This window comes from Erythrolamprus reginae, chromosome 4, assembly GCF_031021105.1.
Source record: "Erythrolamprus reginae isolate rEryReg1 chromosome 4, rEryReg1.hap1, whole genome shotgun sequence".
Lineage (NCBI taxonomy): Eukaryota > Metazoa > Chordata > Lepidosauria > Squamata > Dipsadidae > Erythrolamprus > Erythrolamprus reginae.
The window spans coordinates 19,400,769-19,424,309 of record NC_091953.1 but is presented as its reverse complement, the minus strand read 5'-3'; the positions used below and the strand labels follow the sequence as shown (position 1 = coordinate 19,424,309).

The window sequence follows — 23,541 nt, the reverse complement described above, 5'->3', positions numbered from 1 at the left end:
CTCATCAATATAGCCATACGTGTAATATGGTGTTATAACAAAGGTCTCAAAAATGTATGGAAAAGATTTCATACAAGTAATTACCCAGTTTAAGATGAGTAATTAAGCTGTAGTCCTTAAATAAAGATGTTTGGCTTTCAGCCAATGCATCTGGAGACTATGGATGGTCTTTCAGTTAATTGCAAGTTTGTAATGTGTATGTACATAAGTGCGTTGATTAGATCATTGTGGTTTTTTTAAATTTCTTATTTTTGTGAAAAGTTATATGACAGGACAGGGTAGAACCTTTTTTTAAAATTTGGTGATTGAGATGAGTAAAGGAGGAAACTGATCTTTGCAACAGTTCATTTGAATATTTTTCAAGTTATTATAATACAGTAGTACCTCTAGATACAAGCTGCTCCACATGCGAGTATTCCAAGTTACGAGCCACGAGGGGAGAGAAATTTCTGTTCCAGACCCGAGCTCAAATTCGGGATACGAGCCGAGCGTCCACTAGGTGGCGCAAGAATCCTTGCTTCTGGTTATCTCGGAGGGGAAAAACAAAGTCTAAAGCCATTTGTTCCAGATACGAGTTGTTCGACATACAAGCTCCCTTCTGGAACGAATTAAACTCGTATCTCGTACTACTGTATATTAAATTTATATGGTGCCTTGTGCCAATGACTGGAATATTCTAAATGTATTTTAGAATATATGCAGAATACATTCTGGAAGTTAAGCCTTTTGCTGGTCAGGAATTCATTGACCACCATCTTATGGCTAAAAATGTAAAGGTTTCCCTCCCACATATGTGCTAGCCGTTCCCAACTAGGAGCAGTGCTCATCTCTGTTTCAAAGCCAAAGAGCCAGCACTGTCAGAAGATGTCTCGTTGGTCATGTGGACAGCATGACTAAACAGCAAAGGCACACGGAACACTGTTACCTTCCCATCAAAGATGGTCGCCATTTTTCTAGTTGCATTTATACATGCTTTTGAACTGTTAGGTTGGCAGAAACTGGGACAAGTAATGGGAGCTCACCCCATTATGCAGTGCTAGGGATTCAAACCGCCAACCTTTCTGATCAATAACTCAGTGTCTTAGCCACTGAGCCACCACGTCTCACTTCTTATGGCTAACATAAGACAAGTCCTTAACTTATTCCATACTTTCATGACCTCATTCCCTTTAGATGGGTGGATCATTCTGAATCGAGAGAATTGGGTTTCAGATACTTGAAGACTCTAATGACCAAAGGATGGAAACCATCTACAAGAAAATAGTTTGTCGCAGAATTGCAAATAGAATAGAATAGAATTTTATTGGCCAAGTGTGATTGGACACACAAGGAATTTGTCTTGGTGCATATGCTCTCAGCGTACATAAAATAAAATATACATTTGTCAAGAATCATGTGGAACGACACTTAACGATTGTCATAGGGGTCAAATAAGCAATGAAGAAGCAATATTAATAAAAATCTTAGGATATAAGCAACAAGTTACAGTCATATAGTCAACATGGGAGGAAATGGGCGATAGGAATGATGAGAAAAACTAGTAGAATAGAAGTGCAGATTTAGTAGAAAGTCTGACAGTGTTGAGGGAATTATTTGTTTAGTAGAGTGATGGCGTTCGGAAAAAAACTGTTCTTGTGTCTAGTTGTCTTGGTGTGCAGTGCTCTGTAGCGACGTTTTGAGGGTAGGAGTTGAAACAGTTTGTGTCCAGGATGTGAGGGGTCAGTAAATATTTTCCCTGCCCTCTTTTTGACTCGTGCAGTATACAGGTCCTCAATGGAAGGCAGGTTGGCAGCAAAATAAAATAATAAAAGCTTAGTGGAGGAAATCCTGTTCGGATTAGCTGAGATCATGTTTCTATAACTCAGCTGAATATATGAGGGCATAATTTATCTAGAAATTGCTCTTATCAAAGTTACAATATGGAACTATTTTGACTTTCCAGGGTTACATCATATTCTCAAGAATACTTTAGTAATTATTGCTCAGATTATGTGAAATCAAGTATAGGAAATAATGTCTCTCTGGGTTTAGTTCCAAGTGGGAAAGAGACACTGGATTCATGGAGGTTGCTTGGAATGAAGGTTTAATGGTGGACAGCAGGACCATATGGTCTGAGGTTCCAGGGAAAGGGATCACATGACTTGATGTTGGAGCAGAGAAGGGCGTTGCTGAGAGTCCCTGAGTTTTGTATATCCTCTGTTGGGCCCCACCTTAGCGTTTCCTGTTCCTGTATAAGAAATTCACTCTGATTGGCTGTCAGACCCCCATTGGACCATGCAGGGTGATCTCTGTAGGCTGTTTTTAAAAATTCAAGTTTGGCTGAGTCTTGCTGGACGATGGTGTAATGAAAGGGCTTTGAGCCATTCCTAATATGACTCTGTCTGAAGGAGGTAGATCTTTGTTATGTAGAATAGACTGGCCCGGTTATTAACAAAAGTGGTGGTGGTGGTAGGGGGGGCTGAGTTTCTGTGAGTTTCTACTTCTCTTTTAGGGGAAATATTCTGCCCTTTTAGTATGTATATCCTAAAATATTTCATTCCTCTAGGAGGGGTGGGTGGGTGATTATCTCAATAAAGAAACTCTTCTGCCACCACCACTAAGTAATCAATTGTCATTAAGTAAGGTTTGACGTCTGTTGATGGGATAGAAACATAGAAGACTGACGGCAGAAAAAGACCTCATGGTCCATCTAGTCTGCCCTTATACTATTTTCTGTATTTTATCTTAGGATGGATATATGTTTATCCCAGGCATGTTTAAATTCAGTTACTGTGGATTTATCTACCACGTCTCCTGGAAGTTTGTTCCAAGGATCTACTACTCTTTCAATAAAATAATATTTTCTCATGTTGCTTTTGATCTTTCCCCCAACTAACTTCAGATTGTGTCCCCTTGTTCTTGTGTTCACTTTCCTATTAAAAACACTTCCCTCCTGGACCTTATTTAACCCTTTAATATATTTAAATGTTTCGATCATGTCCCTCCTTTTCCTTCTGTCCTCCAGACTATACAGATTGAGTTCATTAAGTCTTTCCTGATACGTTTTATGCTTAAGGCCTTCCACCATTCTTGTAGCCCGTCTTTGGACCCGTTCAATTTTGTCAATATCTTTTTGTAGGTGAGGTCTCCAGAACTGAACACAGTATTCCAAATGTGGTCTCACCAGTGCTCTATATAGCGGGATCATAATCTCCCTCTTCCTGCTTGTTATACCTCTAGCTATGCAGCCAAGCATCCTACTTGCTTTCCCTACCGCCTGACTGCACTGTTCACCCATTTTGCAGTCAGGCGGTAGGGAAAGCAAGTAGGATGCTTGGCTGCATAGCTAGAGGTATAACAAGCAGGAAGAGGGAGATTATGTCATTGTCATTAAGTAAGGTTTGACGTCTGTTGATGGGATGGATCAGAACTCCCTATCTTGGTCTGTCTCGATTGTTTTCCTCTTCTATTTTCCTTAACTTCGTTAAGTATAATAATTGCTTTCCCTAGTCTATCATTCCAGAGCTTTAGTTGCTTAAAGTATGTGATTTTCTACTTATTGATTACTTTAAGAAAGGAATCAATACTTTTTGATTGGTTATTCCTGCCATTCCTGCTATTCTTAATAACGTATTCCAAGTGCGTAATCCAAAAGTGTTTTCCAGTTTTCTTTTGGCATTCTTATAGTTCAGCTTCACGGCCATACGTTAACGCTGGAGAGGCCATTAGTTTAACAATTTCTGCCTTTACTGTCATAAGAAATGTCTGTGACCTTAACTTAACTGTAGGTAGTGCTTATTTAGCAATCACATTTGGGACTGTCAGTTTGATCATTAAATGAGGCAGCTGCTAAATAAAACCGTACTTATGATTTTGGCTTCCCTTTGCTTTCCACACCTGTGAAGGTCACAAATGTGAAGATTGTTTGCAAAATCACATTTTTTATAACCGCAATTGCCAAATGAGGTAGTCGCTAAACAATGACTACCTGTATTGCTTTTCTTTCTAGAATTTATTCTCCAGCACATTTGTCAGCTTCAATTTTGAGCCTTAAAAAAAACTATTGTCTTCGCTTATTCACTGCCATCTATTCACTAGTGTAGGTTGTTATTAACTATTTTTCTCGGTAGCGGCATTAACCCATTTTTTTTTCCATTTTCCATTTTTAGTTTCATAAAAAAATGCTCTAAATTATTTCATTTTGGGTAACAAAGTAATACTTGCACATCCCAAAACTCCATTTAGAAAAAAAATAGAATTTTCTTTCGAGCTTTATATCTTCCAATCTTGTCATTCTTCTACTATAACTATGTAAATTAAACAAATGTAGGGGAAATTGTGCATCCTTGCTTTACTCCTTTGCATATTCTGAACCACTTGGTTTTTCCAATTTCAGTTCTCATAAAAGCTCCTTATTCATTGTAAAATTGGTCAGCAGAATAATCAATCAGTTCTGGCACATTCATTAGCTTTAATGTGTTGTACATGATCTTATTTTAGCTAATTAATTTCATGTGCTTTTCTGAAATCTTTGGGTAAATGTAGTATTTTGCTGCTTTGTGAGATCTTAAGCAAAACTTTACTAGTATGAGGAATGATATTGGTGTATTTACCTGCATTCTCCTTTTTCAGTTTAAATCCCAAGCTGTTTTTGATTTTGGCCTCATACTTCTGACTAGCAAAATTAATGGGGAAACAAGATTCAATTAACAATCGTGTTGGTAATTTAGCGACTACAAGAATTCACTTAAGAAATGTAGCAAGAAAAGCCGTAAAATGAGGCAAAACTCACTTAACAAATTAGCAACATAAATTTTGGGCTCAATTGTGGCTGTAAATTGAGGACTACCTGTACCCCCTTATTGGAGTACATATTATTATTATTATTATTATTATTATTATTATTATTATTATTATTATTATTATTTATTAGATTTGTATGCCACCCCTCTCTGTAGACATAACAAACAAACATACATATTCACACATGTAATATATGCGTGTGTGTATAAGTATGTATTATACACTGCTCAAAAAAAATAAAGGGAACACTTAAACAACACAAAATCAAATTTCTGTGAAATCAAACTGTCCACTTAGGAAGCAACACTGATTGACAAGTGTTGTGCACATTCAACTTTGTACAGAACAAAATATTCAATGAGAATATTTCATTCATTCAGATCTAGGATGTGTTATTTGAGTGTTCCCTTTATTTATTTATTTTGAGCAGTATATATCTATATATATTAACTTCCTTTGTAGCTTTCCATACTAACGCTGCATTACTATCACTATTAGTCTTCTCACCGTTCTTATCATTCATCTCCTCGTACTCATGACTATATGATTAACATGTTGCTTGTATCCTTATGATTTATATTAATATTGTTTTCTGATTGCTTACTTGCGCTCTATGACAATCATTAAATGTTGCACCTCATGATTCTTGATGAATGTATCTTTCCTTTTCTTTTATGCACACCGAGAGCATATGCACCAAAGACAAACTCCTTGTGTGTCCAATCACACTTGGCCAATAAAGAATTCTATTCTATCCTATTCGTCCCGAGTATTCCTACCACAAGCTGTAAATTGTCTTACGAGTTCTTTGGTCTTAAAAAGATCTTGTGTTCCTGTTCTGTTGTATTCTTTGGTTGACATTTTAGATTGCTCCTGATTGATTTTGAAACTATGCATTCAGTTGTCACATGTGCTTTTTGTTGCCTAAGACTTTCATCTTCTCTCTTGTTCTGTCTATCATAATAGCTTCCTTTGAAATTCAGAGCCTCTTTCAGCGCCTGCCTCAGATTTTGGTGATGTTTCTTATCTCTTTCTCTACCCTTTCAGGCTGATGTTTGCAAAGGAAAACATGCATACTAAGTCCTAGCATAGATTTTACAATATAAAGATGTTCAAATTTCACAAATTGGGAAAGAGAATATTCTGCAGAATCCTGGACCATTTGGTTCCCCTCTGGACCATGCTGAAGTTTTTACTGATTGTAACATTCCACACGGCTGCGTTGACCCTGGATTTAATGAAGCACAGTGGATGTGCTTCATTAAGTCCAGTGGGTAGGAAAAGCAAGTAGGGTGCTTGGCTGCATAGCTAGAGGTATAACAAGCAGGAAGAGGGAGGTTGTGATGCCGCTATATAGAGCGCTGGTGAGACCACATTTGGAGTACTGTGTTCAGTTCTGGAGACCTCACCTACAAAAAGATATTGACAAAATTGAATGGGTCCAAAGACGGGCTACAAGAATAGTGGAAGGTCTTAAGCATAAAACGTATCAGGAAAGACTTAATGAACTCAATCTGTATAGTCTGGAGGACAGAAGGAAAAGGGGGGACACGATCGAAACATTTAAATATGTTAAAGGGTTAAATAAGGTTCAGGAGGGAAGTGTTTTTAATAGGAAAGTGGACACAAGAACAAGGGGACACAATCTGAAGTTAGTTGGGGGGAAAGATCAAAAGCAACATGAGAAAATATTATTTTACTGAAAGAGTAGACGTGGTTGGTAAATCCACAGTAACTGAATTTAAACATGCCTGGGATAAACATAGATCCATCCTAAGATAAAATACAAAAAATAGTATAAGGGCAGACTAGATGGATCATGAGGTCTTTTTCTGCCGCCAGTCTTCTATGTTTCTATGAATACCAGCAGATGACATGGCTCCCCAAATCAACACAGACTGTGGAAACTTTTGCATCTCATTTGGAAACCAAGAACCCAGAGTATGGAGGAAGAATGGAAAGTCACACACTGCAAGATGCTTGAGTTCCAGTGTAACATTTCCACAGTCTGTGTTGATTTGTCCACACCCTTTGAATTTCTGAATGAGATTCATTTCCTTCACACTTGCAGAGCTCTATTAGTCTTCTATTTCTACTGTGGATTGCTCTTAGCTCGCCTTTCCTCCTTTTTCAATCACTGGCAAAGAAGGCTTCATCAGGAACTCACACCATTACTGGTGTAGCTCTCAGAATATTGAAGCTATTGACCCCTCCCATCACACCGGGATTACAATCCTCAGAAGATAATTTGCATTATTTGCATCTGATGCCTTGTTGCTAAACTGCTTGCAAGCAAAGGAGTTGGAAAAATTAAAAAAAAGGAGGAGCTTTTTTTGTCCTTTCCAGCTACCTTTGCATATAATCTGGGAGTTCTCACATTTTGCCCCAAATTTAATTTTCCTTCTCAGCGTATAATATATACTGCTAAAACCTCAAAAGTTTTATCTCACCTACCTTTTGTGTGGCTGTTTTTCAAGCTTGATTTTTTTTTAAAAAAATTAATTTTAATTTCATCTACGAGACCGCCTTCTGCCGCACGAATCCCAGCGACCAGTTAGGTCCTACAGAGTGGGCCTCTTCCGGATCCCGTCAACAAAGTCGTTTGGCGGGGCCCAGGGGAAAAGCCTTCTCTGTGGCGGCCCCGGCCCTCTGGAACCAACTCCCCCCGGAGATTAGAATTGCCCACACCCTCCTTGCCTTTCGTAAGCTCCTTAAAACCCACCTCTTCCATCAGGCATGGGGGAACTGAGATATTCTTTCCCCCTAGGCCTTTGCAATTCATGTATGGTATGTTTGTATGTATGTATGTTTGGTTTTACAATAAGGGTTTTTAGTTGTTTTAGTATTGGATTTACATGCTGGTTTTTGTTACTGTTGTTAGCCGCCCCGAGTCTACGGAGAGGGGCGGCATACAAATCCAATAAATAAATAAATAAATGAATGAATGAATGGATGAACTTTACTCAGCCCCTCTCCTTTATACAGTAGTCTCAAATTGTTTATCTTAATTTTGGCTGTCCCATTTTATTCTGTGTGCCTTGGTGTTAACCTACTTGGCTGCATGAATAATAATATATGCATTCATATTTGCAGTAATTCATTGATTAAGTCAATTTTCGATCACTTGAAATAATCCAGTTTGTCAGTTTTTGGCAATCTTAAGATCTTCCAAATCCCCCAACCAGCAAGACATCTTAAAATTGCCAAATTGAGAAACACTAGTCTAAACATTTCCATTCCTGTCTGCCTGTTAATGCTGTATGACTTCTTTATCTAAATATTGATGTTTTTTGTTGATACTGGATCTGGATTAATCTAGTTTAGTTTCTGTATAGAGAACTACATTTATCTTGCACCCTATTGGACCTGGGTGTATGTTTTTCATTAGCTCAGCTTGTGTTATGTTTGTCCTTAAGAATCATTTTCCCCCCCCTTTCCTCCCCTCTCTGTGACAGAGCTATTCTTAAAATTTTATTAATTACCCAATAAATATTGAAAAACAGGTCCATTTTAATGAGATAGTGACCTCATGCAATCAGTCTGCTTTGCTCAGCTGTGTGTTGTGTTCCAGTTTCATTGCATTGTGGAGCCTTTTCTGCTTCTGATGTGAAATTACCTAAAAGTATACAGTATCTTACTTGGCATGCCATCCATCGAGGCTGTTTCTAGAGCAGTGTTTTTCAACCAGTGTGCCGTGGCACACTAGTGTGCCGCGAGACATGGTCAGGTGTGCCGCGAAGCTCAGAGAGAGAAAGAAAACAAGAGAAAGAAAGAGAGAGAAAGAAAGAAAGAGCAAGAGAGAAAGAAAACAAGAGAGAAAGCAAGCAAGAGAGAGAAGGAAAGAAAGAGAGAGAGAAAGAGAACAAGAGAGAAAGAAAGCAAGAGAGAGAGCAAGAGAGAGAAAGAAAGAAAGAGAGAGGGAGGGAGGGAAGGTGGGAGAAAGAAAGACATAGAGGGAGGGAGGGAGGGAGAAAGAGCAAAAAAGAGGAAAGAAGGAAGAGAGAAAGAAAGGGATGGAGAGAGAGAAAAAGAGGGAGAGAAAGAGGGAGAGAGAAATAGAGCGAAAGGAAGAGAGAATTTTTTTTGTCCAAACTTTTTTTAGCCGCCCCCCTCCCCTCAATGTGCCCCATGGTTTTGTAAATGTAAAAAATGTGCCGTGGCTCAAAAAAGGTTGAAAACCACTGTTCTAGAGGTAGGAAGCTTGTAGAATTAAAATGCAGGAATTGGTGGTAAAGTTTCTACTATGTAATCTCTATATACAATTGATATAAATATACACAGTACTGGACTAATCAAATACATATGGTATATGTACAGAGTATGTGCAGCATGCAAAGAAACATTTTTATGTGATTGTTCTGATGCCAAAAGAAGTAACTCTGATGCTTTTACAATCATGTTTTGATCAGTTAAGGTTTTTTTTAAACATATGATAGTCTTTCAGATTTAATTAAAGAAGACTTGCTGATTTGACATTTGAGACTGGGCCCAGTGTTCCCTCTAATTTTTTTCGGGGGTGGGCGGAAAAGTATAGTGTCTGAGCGGCAGTCCCTTCGGGACTGGGCAGCACAGAAATAATAAATAAATAAATAAATAAACAAACAAACAAACAAATAAAAAACCCACCCTGTTTTGCCTCAGAGAATTTCAAAATAAAATACTGTGCTGTGTGTCTATAACAGTGAGCTCATAATAGGGCAACTCCATCAATATCAAAATGCCACTTAATTAGTTGAGCTAGTTTCAAACTAGATTTTGATTTTCTTTCTCTCTTCCTTACTCCCATTCTTTTTCTTTCTCTTTTCCTTCCTCTCTTTTTTCTATCTGTTTCTCTCTCTTCCTCTCTCTCTCCTTCCCTCTCACTCTTTCCCTCTCGGCTTCTGGGCAGGTTTGGAAAACTCTGAGTTGATGATGATTTTTAAGTGAGCCATGGCTCACTGCTCAGCTTAGAGGGAACTATGACTGGGCCAGTGCTTTACTAAAAGTGAAACTAGTTGCAAGGAGGCAAACTGCTGTATCTGAGAGGCAGATTTTTATTTTCTGCTGAACTGGATGCAAGGAGATGAGTCGATAACTCTAAATGTCTGTAGAATGTTCAAATTATTAGACTTATATTTTATTTATTTATTTTATTTATTTTTTAATTTTATATCGACAAACATACAAACAACATTAAACATTAAAACTTATTTATAGACATAATGACTAATATCTTACAATTCTGTTTTAAATACCTTATGTTCCCTTAATACTAATTCCCTTTCTTTTTCCCCCCCTATCCAGTTATACAGTTTCTCCCACACTCTATAGTAGTCATAGTTCCCTCTAAGCTGAGCAGTGAGCAATCGCTCACTTAAAAATCATCATCAACTCAGAGTTTTCCAAACCTGCCCAGAAGCCGAGAGGGAAAGAGTGAGAGGGAAGGAGAGAGAGAGGAAGAGAGAGAAACAGATAGAAAAAAGAGAGGAAGGAAAAGAGAAAGAAAAAGAATGGGAGTAAGGAAGAGAGAAAGAAAATCAAAATCTGGTTTGAAACTAGCTCAACTATTTAAGTGGCATTTTGATATTGATAGAGTTGCCCTATTATGAGCTCACTGTTATTTTGAAATTCTCTGAGGCAAAACAGGGTGGGTTTTTTACTTATTTGTTTGTTTGTTTGTTTGTTTGTTTGTTTGCTTGCTTGCTTGCTTGCTTATTTATTTATTTATTTATTTATTTATTTATTTATTTATTTATTTATTTATTTATTTATTTATTTATTTATTTATTATTTCTGTGCCGCCCAGTCCCAAAGGGACTGCCGCTCAGACACTATACTTTTCCGCCCACCCCCCCAAAAAATTAGAGGGAACACTGATAGTAGTTCTTATTTTGTTTGTTCTATATTTCATACGTTAGTTTACTTAATTTAGCGCAGTCTAACATTTTCTTAATCACCATCTCTTCGTTTGGTATTTTTTCTTCTTTCCAGGTTTGTGCAAATGCCAATCTTGCTGAAGTTAATATGTGTGTTATTAGGTAATAGTCTTCTTTGCTGTGTTGGCCTCTAATTATTCCTAATAAATACATTTCAGGTTTTGTTTCTAATTTGTATTCCAATATTTCTTCCAGCCAGGTCTGAGTTCTAATCCAAAATTTCCTTGCTTCTGGACATAACCACCAAATATGATAATATTTTCCAATGTTTGTTTTGCACTTTCAGCCTTTGTTACTTATACTAAGCGTGCTGGGGCATAATGCCATTGGTAAAACATTTTATATAGATTTTCTTTATATGGTATAGACAGTGTCATCTTATAATTTATTTTCCATAGATTTTCCCAATCATCTATTTGAATTGAGTAGCCAAAATTTGTCATCCATGCTATCATATTATGTTTGACTATTTCTTCTATATTTTCATAATTTAATAAATAATTATACATTTTAGTGATGAATTTTTTATCTGGGCCTGTTAAAATTTTGTATTAGACTTATATTTTAAAGGATGCTTTATTATTCTAGACAACAAAATGAAGAAGCTTTTTAAAATAAATGCTTGATCTGAAGAGGCCCAATGGTATTGCGTCTTCTTTTAAATAGCAGAGAATAACTATAGTTCCAGAAAGCCATATCAATTTTAAAGTTATGTAAAAGTATAATCTGAAATGTAACAGTGTTCTTAAGATAAGGCAGCTGAGTTAAACCTTGACTTAGTCATGTTTGAAGTAGACCTTTTTAAATAGTTGGGAGGAATTAGTGTGACTACATTTAAGAAAACTTTCGGGCATTAATATACTGCCATAATGTACATTTCTCCAATTCTTTGCTATTTCTATGAGTCAGGCACACAAGCACAGAAAAACATAGCAAACAATATATATCATCTGTACAGTTTGCTATTTGCTGGGAGGCAAATTGCTGGGAGGCAGAGACAGAATTTTTTTTCTTGTTTTCCTCCCGCGAACTAAGGTACATCTTATATTCCGGTGCATCTTATACTCTGAAAACTACGGTAATTTTGGCCATCTAGTCATTTAAATGGGACTAGATCCCAATTAGGATTTGATTTGATTTGATTTGATTTGAATGCCGCCCCCTCTCCGGAGACTTCGGGCGGCTAACAGCAATAATAAGACGCGTACAATAATAATCCAATATTAAAAACCCATTAATATAAAAACCAAACATACAGACAGACATACCATGCATAAAATTGGAAAGGCCTAGGGGGAAAGAGTATCTCAATTCCCTCATGCTGAGTTTTAAGTAGCTTACAAAAGGCAAGGAGGGTGGGGGCAATTCTAATTTTGGGGGGGAGTTGGTTCCAGAGGGCCGGGGCCGCCACAGAGAAGGCTCTTCCCCTGGGTCCCGCCAAGCGGCATTGTTTAGTTGACGGAGAAGATCCACTCTGTGGGACCTAACTGGTCACTGGGATTCGTGCAACAGAAGGCGGTCCCTGAGATAGTCTGGTCCGGTGCCATGAAGGGCTTTAATGAGTTAATCTCACAAGCTACCTTTTGGTGAATGAATGTTTTGTAGGTACCCAAGCCTAGCAGAGCAGCATTTTCATGAAAAATTGCAAGTCCATTTCTTTGTGGCAGTGACTTTATTAAAGTACTCATGACATATGAACATGAATTCCAAAGAAATTCATGCTGTCTTTTCCCTAAATGTCTACATCATTTATGTCATTTAAAAATGTAACTCTGTGGGTTGTTTAGATAGTCTGAATTAGTTGACAATTGAGAGAAGAGATGTTGGGAATTCAACATTTGGAAGGAGACAGATATTTGTCTTTGATTTGCACAATTTTTTAGACATGTTTAGAAAAACATCTGCCACTATTCTTGAGCAAAATATAAATAGTAAAATAAGCTCCTGATATGGATAAGCTCGTCTGAAAGTAATTTATGAAAGAGCTACCCTGAAATTTGAATGAGACTTTTTGATTGACAAATATTTTAGACTACAGTTATTTGCATATCTTATGGCATATTTCATTGACATACTTCAGAATTAATAGATAATTTAAAGATACCTATGTATACCAATGTTATATGGAAAATTGTTGTCCAATAGCAACATATTTTTTGAGTGGGACTATTAACAATACTGACATATGCAAGTTATGAGGGATTTGTCGCATTAGATGCTGCATGGAATTCAATTTTATACATTGTTAGTGAGAAATTCTCATAGTTTGTTGGGATAGTTATATAAAGTAGTCCTTTAAAATAGTAGTTATATAAAGAAAAGAATTTATATAAAGAGAATATCAGAGTCCTTTTGGACCATGTATGAAAAACCTTTGTCCCAACAGCAGTGAACAATACATAAGCAAAATGCTTTAGTAAAAGTATTATAAAACATCTACAGGGCATGAGATATTTGTAATACTACATCTTTCAAAGGCTCCAGGGAATTCAGTTGCATGGCAAGAAAGAAAATTCATTATTTTAAAAACAAATGGGTAAATACTGTTGATGGCAATATCAATAATTATTTTTTATTAGTATAAACTACTGTATTCATTTTCAGGGACTCTTCCTAGTTGAAGTATAACATTTAGAACTTAAAGCATGTCCCATATCTGGAAATAATACAAAATATTGCTTCGTAGTTGACAAGAAATACAGTGGTACCTCTACTTAAGAACTTAATTAGTTCCATGACCAGGTTCTTAAGTAGAAAAGTTCTTAAGTAGAAGCAATTTTTCCCATGGGAATCAATGTAAAAGCAAATAATGCGTGCAAACCCATTAGGAAAGAAATAAAAGTTTGGAATTTGGGTGGGAGAGGAGGAGGAACAAGAGGAGGAGGACAGTCGCTGCTGAAGGAAGAAGGTGAGGTGAGGGGAATTTAAAAAAGTCCAAAACTTTAAGGCTTAAAAAAAAAAAAAGAGGGACTCTGAGGCAGTGAGGAGAAGCACGTGCCCAAGGTTCGACAAACCCAGGCGCCTGGTCGCCAGTGGCGCCTAGAAAATGTTGTCTGGCGCCTAGAAAATGTTGCCTGCTGTACTGTATGTCAGCGTTTCCCAACCGGTGTGCCGCCTGGGCAGGGCGCTGCGGTGCCTCTGACCTCTCCGCTCCTGCCCGATGCCGCGGTTTCTGGCGCTCTCCTGCTGGGTCCCAAAGAAGGCAGGCAGGAAGGAGAGCTCCATTCTTCGCGCCTTTTTCCCGCCTTCCTTCTTTGGGGCCCAGCAGGAGAGCGCCAGAAACCGCGGCATCGAGCAGGAACCGGGAGGTCGGAGGCACCGGCACGGCAGCGCCCGCCCAGCTGAAGGTTCCCTGTCGTCATCGGCAAGTGTCCTTTGGGGCCGGGCGGGAGGGCACTGGCGGTGGGGGGGGGGGCCGCGGCTGCAGCGGCACAGGCAGTCGCGGGGAGATGGCGGGGGGAGCGGGGGGCGGCTAAAGCGGCCCCGGGCACCGTTCCCTGTACGCTTTTCCAGGGGCGCGCAGGGAGCCGCGGCCACCCGCCCGCCTACCGGATTTCCCTCCGCGCGGCTGGGGAGGTGGATTCGCCGCCCCCGCCAGCCCGATCTCCCTCCAGTGGCTGGTGACGTAGTTCTACCGCCCTCGCCAGCCTGATCTCCCTCCGTGGGGGGGTGGGGGCGACGAACCGACGACCGGGGGCTGTCCGTCCGTGTTGGGTGGTGCAGGGCAGGCACAGGCAGCCCCAGGGGAGAACAAGGGAGGGAGAGAAAGGAAAGAGAGAGTAAGGGAGGGAGAGAAAATTGAATGAAGGAGGGAGAGAAAGAAAGAGTAAGAAGCAGAAAGGATAGAGAAAAAGGAAGAGAAAGGGAGGGGGAGAAAGGAAAGAGGGAGGAAGGGGGGGAGAGAAAATTGAATGAAGGAGGGAGAGAAAGAAAGAGTAAGAAGTAGAAAGGATAGAGAAAAAGGAAGAGAAAGGGAGGGAGAGAAAGGAAAGAGGGAGGAAGGGGGGGAGAGAAAATTGAATGAAGGAGGGAGAGAAAGAAAGAGTAAGAAGTAGAAAGGATAGAGAAAAAGGAAGAGAAAGGGAGGGAGAGAAAGGAAAGAGAGAGAAAGGGAGAGAAAGGGAGGGAGAGAAAATTGAATGAAGGAGGGAGAGAAAGAAAGAGTAAGAAGTAGAAAGGATAGAGAAAAAGGAAGAGAAAGGGAGGGGGAGAAAGGAAAGAGGGAGGAAGGGGGAGAGAAAGAAGATATGAAGGAGGGAGAAAAAGAAAGAGAGATAGGAAGGAAAGAGGGAGAGAAAGGAATGAGAGAGAAAGGGAGGGAGAGAAAGGGAATGAAAGAGGGAGAAGGGGTGAGAGATAGAAAGGATAGACAGAAAGGGAGAGAAAGGAAAGAGAGAAAGGGAGGGAGAGGAAGGAAAGAGATGAGAGAGGAAGGAGGAGACAGAGGGGGTGAAAGCGATGTCAGGTGGAGACTCGGCAAAAAACCAAGTTTGCTTAAAAAAAATTCTGGCTCCTAAATTTTTTGGCTGGCTCCTAGATTCTGAACAACTTTGTCGACCCCTGCACGTGCCTCCCGTACACCTGGGGTGAGGCTGCCTCCCATAGGGTGCGCCAGAGAGAGAAACCCAGGGGGAATGTCAGGAAACTGACCGGGCCTTTATGCTGCTCTCAAATTTCCTGGGAAATTTTTCCGGGCTCTGATTCTTAAGTAGAAAATTGTTCTTAAGAAGAGGCAAAAAAATCTTGAACACCTGGTTCTTAACTAGAAAAGTTGTTAAGTAGAGGCTTTCTTAAGTAGAGGTACCACTGTATTAACTTTTCTAAAAAATAAAATGCTAATGCAAAAAGTATGATTAATCTTTTGTGCATCAGGAGAGAGATTGTTGCAGTTCAAAATATAACAAGGGCAAAATGTGCAGCTCTGCAGTTTTTCCCCGCACTTCTTTATTATTGCTGTGTTGGTTTTTCTGAAGAATATAATTAAGTCCTTAGAGCTTTGATACTTCCATAACTATAGAACTTTTTGGTCTTAGAATTTTCAGGGGGTGGGCTGTCATTTAGTAGCAGAGCAGATGTGAGTTCAACACATTGTTTATTTGCCTGAAAATGACTTGAATGGAGATTTATTTCAAAGAATATCAAAGTTGACAAAGTCAGTTTTAATGTGCCCAATTTTGATGACATTCCCCTTATTAGAGATAATTTAATCAATTAACAGACAGTGAGCTGCTGCTTCTCTAATGACTGAGAGAGAAGTTTATATTCTGCTCTTAATTTCTGTTTCCAAAGCTTATAAATTGAAATATGCGCTTGCATCTTATGGAGGCCTCTATTAATGCAATTAAGTTGAAAAAATCATTTCAGGTTAATTCGGTTTTATGTAGTGACAGGAGCTTTCATGGAAGACCAGGATAAGCATGCTTAAATGATATATATGTAATAAAAGAGATAAAGGTTGCAACATTTTGACATAGCTGTAAATGTTGAAGAATAAGGAAAGGGTGATTCCTGATCATTTTCATAGGTGGAGTGGGAAAGAAACATTTCTTTTATTCTTTTTAGCACTCATAATTTTGTGACTTACTTTGCACATTAAATTAAAAGCCAGTTTGTTATAATATTTAAAGCATGGGACTAGAGGCCTCTGGACAGTATAAGTTCCAGCTTAGGTGTTAAGTCCCTAGATCAGGCCCCCCCAACCTTTTGGTACTCATGGATCACCAAGATCATCCTTTTAAATCCCGCAGACCACCAATTCATAATTTTAAGTCCCACAGACCACTAATATGATTTTTTAAAAGATAAATACATTTGTAAAAATAATGATCAGAGAACTTCCATTTTATTAATTTGAAGTACAGTGATCCCTCGAGTATCGCGAGGGTTACGTTCCAAGACCCCTCGCGATACTCGATTTTTCGCAATATAGTGGTGCGGAAGTAAAAACACCATCTGCGCATGCGCGCCCTTTTTTCCATGGCCGCGCATGCGCAGATGGTGTTTTTACTTCTGCACCTGGGAAGACCCAGGGAAGGTTCCTTCCGCCGCCCAGCAGCTGATCTGCTCGGCAGCGCCGCAGCAGCGAGGAGCCGAAGATCGGGGTTTCCCCGCCGCCCACGCAAAGGGGAAACCCCGATCTTTGGCTCCTCGCTGCTGCCGCGCCCGCCACTTGTCCGCCCGCCGCTTGTCCGCCCGCCGCTTGTCCGCCCGCCGCTTGTCCGCCGCCTGCCTGCCCGCCTGCCCGCCGCTTGTCCGCCCGCCGCTTGTCTGCCCGCCGCTTGTCCGCCTGCCGCTTGTCCGCCCGCCGCTTGTCCACCCGCCGCTTGTCCGCCGCCTGCCTGCTCGCCTGCCCGCCGCTTGTCCGCCCGCCGCTTGTCTGCCGCCTGCCTGCCCGCCTGCCCGCCGCTCGGTGCACGAGAGAGGGAAAGTGAGAAAAAGAGGGAGAGCAAGAGGGGGAGAGATAGAGAAAGAGAGAGAAGGAAAGAAAGAGATGAGAAAGGAAGGAAGAGAGTGAGAGAGAGGAAGAGAGAGAGAGAGAAGAGTGGAGTATTTTTTAATTAATATTTTCTGAAAAATCGCGATATAGCGTTTCGCGAAGATCGAGATCGCGAAACTCGAGGGATCACTGTACACCTATTTAACATAACGAAATTATAAATGCTTATTTAATTATAACAAAATATTTAAGGGTTGTTTGTTTCAAAATTATTAAAGGTAGTGTGATTACTACAAAAAAGATTTACTTAGTTGGGAAAGTACAAATCCTTAGCTTAGAAAAGAGGCTTAATTCAATTTCCAGATTCTCTTGGAAAGTTTTGACCAAATTAATCCTAATGCAAATTATATGCTTTTAAACCTAATCTCGATCCCACACTGAGTAGAGCAGAGGTCTTCAAACTTGGCAACTTTAAGACTTGTGGACTTCAACTCCTAGAATTCTCCAGTCAGCTATGCTGGAGTAGAGAATGGTAGATCAGTTTTTTCCTCCACAGAAAGATCACATGATAGTAGATGAACCCAAAAACTGGCATATATTACAAAGATTGGTTGGGCTCTGATGGGGGTGTAGTTTTCGTTTTCCATGATATTTTCCCATCAGCTCAAGATAACGTTTCATGTCAATCACAAAAAAACCCCTGGCCTAAATTAATTGGTCTGTAACTTTGAAGTTCAATGAACTGCTGCTTGGTCTTTTAAAGATTATAGAGAATAATGTATACAATACATGTCCAATAAGTTAAAATATTTTCAAACCTATTCATAATATCAGCACTTAGTGAATGAAATTATACCAAACAGGTCATTTGTATATGTAGTAGAGTATAGATTTTGCTCTTGGAAGTGTCTTGATTCTGTATTTATTTTAGTAGAAAAAATATTTTTAATTTTCTGGATTGTATCAGTTCTGTTTAAATGACAAATTTAATATATAACAATTGTTGAGTTTATAAATTAAGGTATGACACCTGCTCCACTGATTGTTAACTTTCTCTGTTTTATTTATTTATTTTTTATTTGTTTGTTTGTTTAATTAATTAATTAATCCTATCTTTATATAGAAAACTGGTTTTCAAGAAGACCATGAAGCGATCTTGGTGAGAACTGATAAATGTGGCAGAACATGGCCAGTTAATATTCCAGAAGAAACATTGGATCATGTAGGCAGAAGGAAGAAGAATCAAATGGTGAGTGTTATAAATCTTCTTATTAGTATATACAGTAATACCTCGTCTTACGAACCTAATTGGTTCCCGGGGGAGGTTCGTAAGGCAAAAAGTTTGTAAGACGAAACATGGTTTCCCATAGGAAACAATGTAAAATGAATTAATGCGTGCAAGAAAAAAAAACGCAAAAAACCGCTACCGCCTGGCTGTCACCTTTTGAAACAGCTGGGCGCTTCTCAGCGTTCTCCCAATGCCGAACCCGGAAGTTCGGCAAAAGTTCGGGTTTGGGTGGCCGCCGAGAAGCCCCGCCGCCCGGCTGTCACCTTTTGAAACAGCCGGGGGGCTTCTCGGTGTCCTCCCGAACCCGAACGCCAAACCCAAACTTTTGCCGAACTTCCGGGTTTGGCGTTCGGGAGGCTGCCGAGAAGCCCCGCCGCCCGGCTTTGGTTGGTCCATTTTGAATAGAAATCCCTTATACATCCCTGTTTTTGGCTTCCCTTTGAAGGAATGATTTGTAAAATTGTTCTAAGAAAAATAAAGCTATCTTTAAGATACTTTTCTACAATTTTGAACAGCTTTTTCCAGATGCCCATTTTGTTGATTATATCAAATTATATTTTATACTCCATACGTTCTATCAATTTACGTTTTGTTGAAACTGATTTTCTGAATAGGATGTCCTTAACGTATGATCATGTTGGAACCAGAAAATTCATCATTGAACAGCAGGCTAATTAAGTGAGGTATCATGGGACTACACCAAATTTTATGACTCCCTTTCCCCATGGTTGTTAAGTGAATCACCATGATCATTAAGTGAGACATTTCCTGCTGGCTTCCCCATGGACTTTGCTTGTTGGAAAATGGCTGGAAAGGTTGCAAATTACAGCCATGTTATCCACAGGATGCTCCAATCGTTGTAAAAGCGATCCAGTTGCCAAGTGCTGAAGTCATGATCATGTGGCTCCGAAGGTGTCTCAATAGTCATAACTTTAAGGATGGGTTGTAAATCAGATTTTTCAGCACCATCTTAAGTTCTGACCATTATTAAACGAATGATCTTTTAGTCAAGGTCTACCTATAATTTCAGATGTTGGTTTGTGATAGCATAATTCATAACATTTTTCATGGGTGTCAGACCGAAGCCATCGTTTTGAGATGGAGACTTTGGCCTACCATAAGCTAGAACAGTGATGGCGAACCTATGGCATGGGTGCCACAGGAGGCACATGGAGCAATATCTGCTGGCACGCGAGCCGTTGCCATAGCTCAGCTCCGACATGCATGTGTGTGCCAGCCAGCTGATTTTTGGCTTTGGGTTTGTTTTAAAATAAGTTGGCAATCATATCAACAACCTTTATTTTCTGATATTATTAGATCCCTACTCATGTGAATAAGGAAAGAATCCGATATTTTCAAGATGATGATCATTTGGACCTGAAGGATTTGATTAGGAATGAAAAGATGAGTACGTCAGAGGATCAAAATAAGCTTTTCATGAGAATGGCATCAAAGGTAAGAATTGACAGTCTGAATCCTTACTAAAAGTACATTTTTAGTGTTTTAATTTTTTATAAAGTCTTTCGTATACAGTGATACCTTGTCTTACAAACTTAATTGGAAGGGAGCATCAGTGAAATTGCAGCATCGCAAAAACACCAAAGTCCTCGAAACCCCACCTCCGGACTTCTGTATTTTTGTGATGCTGCGATTTCACTGAGGCTCCCCTCGCTGGGAAACCCCACCTCCGGACTCCCATTGCCAGCAAAGCACCCATTTTTGCACTGCTGGGATTCCCCTGCTGGGATTCCCCTGCAGCATCACAAAAACACAGAAGTCCGAAGGTGGGGTTTCCCATGGAGGGGAGCCTCAGAGAAATCCCAGCAGCGCAATAAACGGGTGCTTCACTGGCAACGGAAGTCCGGAGACAGGGCATCCCAGCAGTGGCGGTGGGTTTGTAAGGTGAGGCAAAAAAATCTTAAACCCTGGGTTTGTATCTCGAAAAGTTTGTATGACTAGGCATTTGTAAGACAAGATATCACTGTATTCTAAGATGTCTTTAGAGACTTAAGTTAGAGTTTAATTTTGAGAAAATCAGCTTAGTAGTGTAATATTTTAGATAACAGGGCTTTCATTTAATAGATTATATAAAGAAATTTCATTTTTAAGAACAAGAATATCAATTGCTTGTTTTCTTTTGTGGCATTTATAGTCCTTATGCCCATGAATTTTAGTTTTCAATAAAGTTATAATAGGATCCTTAAAGCTGAATGCTAAGCCAATTTGAGACAAAAAACAAAAAAAGATTTTCAGTCTGTTACAGTGCAGACCCGACAGCAGTTTTTAAGTAGCAAATTCTATTGCTATAAAATTAGGATTGTTAATACTAATTTATAGATTAGAGATAGATAAATGTCTCTACGCATAAATCTCCTCATCAGTTCTATGGCTTGTCAAAATCATGAAATCCGCATTGTAATGTCATAATACAATCCTTAGGTATTTGTGTGCAATATTCCAACATAAATACAAAGGAGAAGTGTCTCAACACTTATTTTGTCTTTATTTTTGCCTTATACTTTCTTCTTTCTTCGTTTTTACTTCCTGCTTTGCGCTTTGTTATTCTTGAAACAGCTGTCAAGTTTTTTTCATGAGTTCCAATGATTTGATGAAAAATTAATATAAGTGTTCCAATTAGGTGTTTCCCTTTGGTTACTCCAGCCTAGTTTCTCAAGTGTAATTTACAACTAGATATGTCAACTTGGGCTCTCAATAGCTTCTCTCTCTCTTTTTTAAAAAAATATTTTTTATTATTTTTCAAAAAAGACAAACAAAGACAAACGACATTAAACATTTAAGGAGCTACCTTTGCTCCGCTTATCCTAGAAGTCTAACTAATACAAAAATATAAAACCCTAACTATTGTCAGATCAGTACAGAAATGTCATACGTGCACATTACATTCTTGTTAAGTTTAACTCTATATTCTTTATGTTAATTATGTTAGTTAAATTTCTTTATCTATGAAATATCATATACTTATTCAAAAAGATAAAAAATAAGAAATACAAGGAAATATAACACTTCTAACTTTATCATATTATAAAAGAAAGAAACAGAAATAATTCTTTCTCATAGCTTCTCTTGCCAGTTTATAATGATAATCAACAGAAAAGGATTAAGGCCACATCTTGTGTTGAAAAGGGGGAACTTTTTGTGCCATAAACATGCAGCTCTAATAGCTTATGTGTGCACTCTATAAGGTTGGTTTAATTTATATGTACACTGTTCTATTTCTGAAGACTCTTAAGCAGACTTCAAAAAAGATGAAAGATGCTGAACAACGATATGGTGATACTGACCATTGTTCTCTCACGGTCTGGCATTGGTACAATTTGATTGGTAGATGTTCTGTTGGGCTCTCTGGTAGAATCCTCCCAAAAATTCACAGGTACAAATTCCAGACACACACACGTTTGAAAATTCAAAACAATGTTCTTTATAATGACAATTCACTTAAACTAAGCCCTCTTTTGGTATAGCAAAGAGCACTGGTCTCCAAACAAACTGGTAATTATCAGTTCTGAGAGACTTAGCTTGCAGCTGTGAGGCAATTCACAGTCCTTCTTCTTTCACAAAGTGAAACACACTTTTATTTATTTTATTTATTATTTAGATTTGTATGCCGCCCCTCCGTGAACTCGGGGTGGCTCACAACAGGAATAAACAAATCGTACAAATCCAAATAGTTTCAAATAAATTTAAATATTTTTAAAAAGTTTAAAAAAGAACCCCGATATACTAACAAGCACACACACAAACATACCATACATAAATTGTACATGCCCGGGGGAGATGTCTCAGTTCCCCCATGCCTGACGACAAAGGTGGGTTTTAAGAACTTTACGGAAGGCAGGGAGAGTAGGGGCAGTTCTAATCTCCGGGGGGAGTTGGTTCCAGAGAGTCGGGGCCGCCACAGAGAAGGCTCTTCCCCTGGGGCCCGCCAACCGACATTGTTTAGTTGACGGGACCCGGAGAAGGCCCACTCTGTGGGACCTAATCGGTCGCTGGGATTCGTGCGGCAGGAGGCGGTCTCGGAGGTATTCTGGTCCGATGCCATGAAGGGATCTGTTTTAGTTTCAAAGCGGGGGAAAATCAGCACAAAAAAAGTCAAAGTCAGTAAAGCAGTCACGAAACACAACAATCAGATAATCCTCCACAATGGCCAAACCCACAGGCTGCTATTTATAGCAGCCTCACTAATGACCACAGCCCCACCCAACCACAGGTGGCCTCATTTTCTTTGATAATAATCTCTCACTTGTTGTTGCCTATGCATCGCTCTCCGCATGCGTGACTGTATCATTAACTCTTGTTCTGAATCCAAGGAGGAGCTAGATAATTGATCTCCTTCTGAGCTGTCTGCCACACTCTCCTCCTCCCTGTCACTCATGTTTTCTTGGTCAGAGGAGCCTTCATCAGCAGATTCCACCAGGAGCAAAACAGGCCTGCAGCATGTGGGTGTCTCCCTCACATCCACAGTCCTTGGGGCAGGAGCTGGGCCAGACCTAACCACAACAGTAGAGCATGGCCTTCTTCCCTCCTTTGACACCTTTGACACCATCCCACATTAGTCTGCACCTTTCTTCAGCGCACCTGTTTGAATTGTTCACTGCTCCACTTCAGCAGTCTTCCCCCTTGAGCTAACAATCCTAATGTACATCAGAACTGCAGAGTCCATTTCAATCTCCAGGCAACATCAACTTATTTAATAAAGACATTTGAGTAATGAAATCTACCTATTTAATATTTAATTAAGATACAGATTCTCATCTATTAATGTGAATGAAATAACATTTCATGCATTTAAACTCATATTTTTTTGCATTTGTAGCCCATTTGTCTAAAATCTTTTCTTTTTTTAAATTTTATTTATTTATTTTTTTAAAAAATAAATTTTTATTATAATACAAAGATTAAAAAGAGCAGGCATATGGTGTTGAACATATTGTATCATTCCACAATATAATCATTATTTGTATAGTTGTTGTACTTAGATTCTAAAATATATTATACAGAGCTGCCCCTAATTCCCCCTCCCTCCCCATTGAACTGTTAGCTACACAGTTCTTTTTATATATATATATCAATATACAGCTTATGGCATCAGCGGTTATCGA

At 39.3% G+C, this 23,541-nt stretch overlaps 1 protein-coding gene across 1 annotated transcript in view; it reads left to right on the top strand.

Moving 5' to 3' along the window:
- Positions 1–23,541, top strand: part of CWF19L2 (CWF19 like cell cycle control factor 2) — a 99,575-nt gene that overhangs the window by 43,116 nt on the left and 32,918 nt on the right. The window contains exons 11-12 of the mRNA XM_070749727.1: positions 18,257–18,382; positions 19,739–19,876. Coding sequence (XP_070605828.1) covers positions 18,257–18,382; positions 19,739–19,876 — 264 coding nt within the window. The remainder of the gene's footprint in view (positions 1–18,256; positions 18,383–19,738; positions 19,877–23,541) is intronic.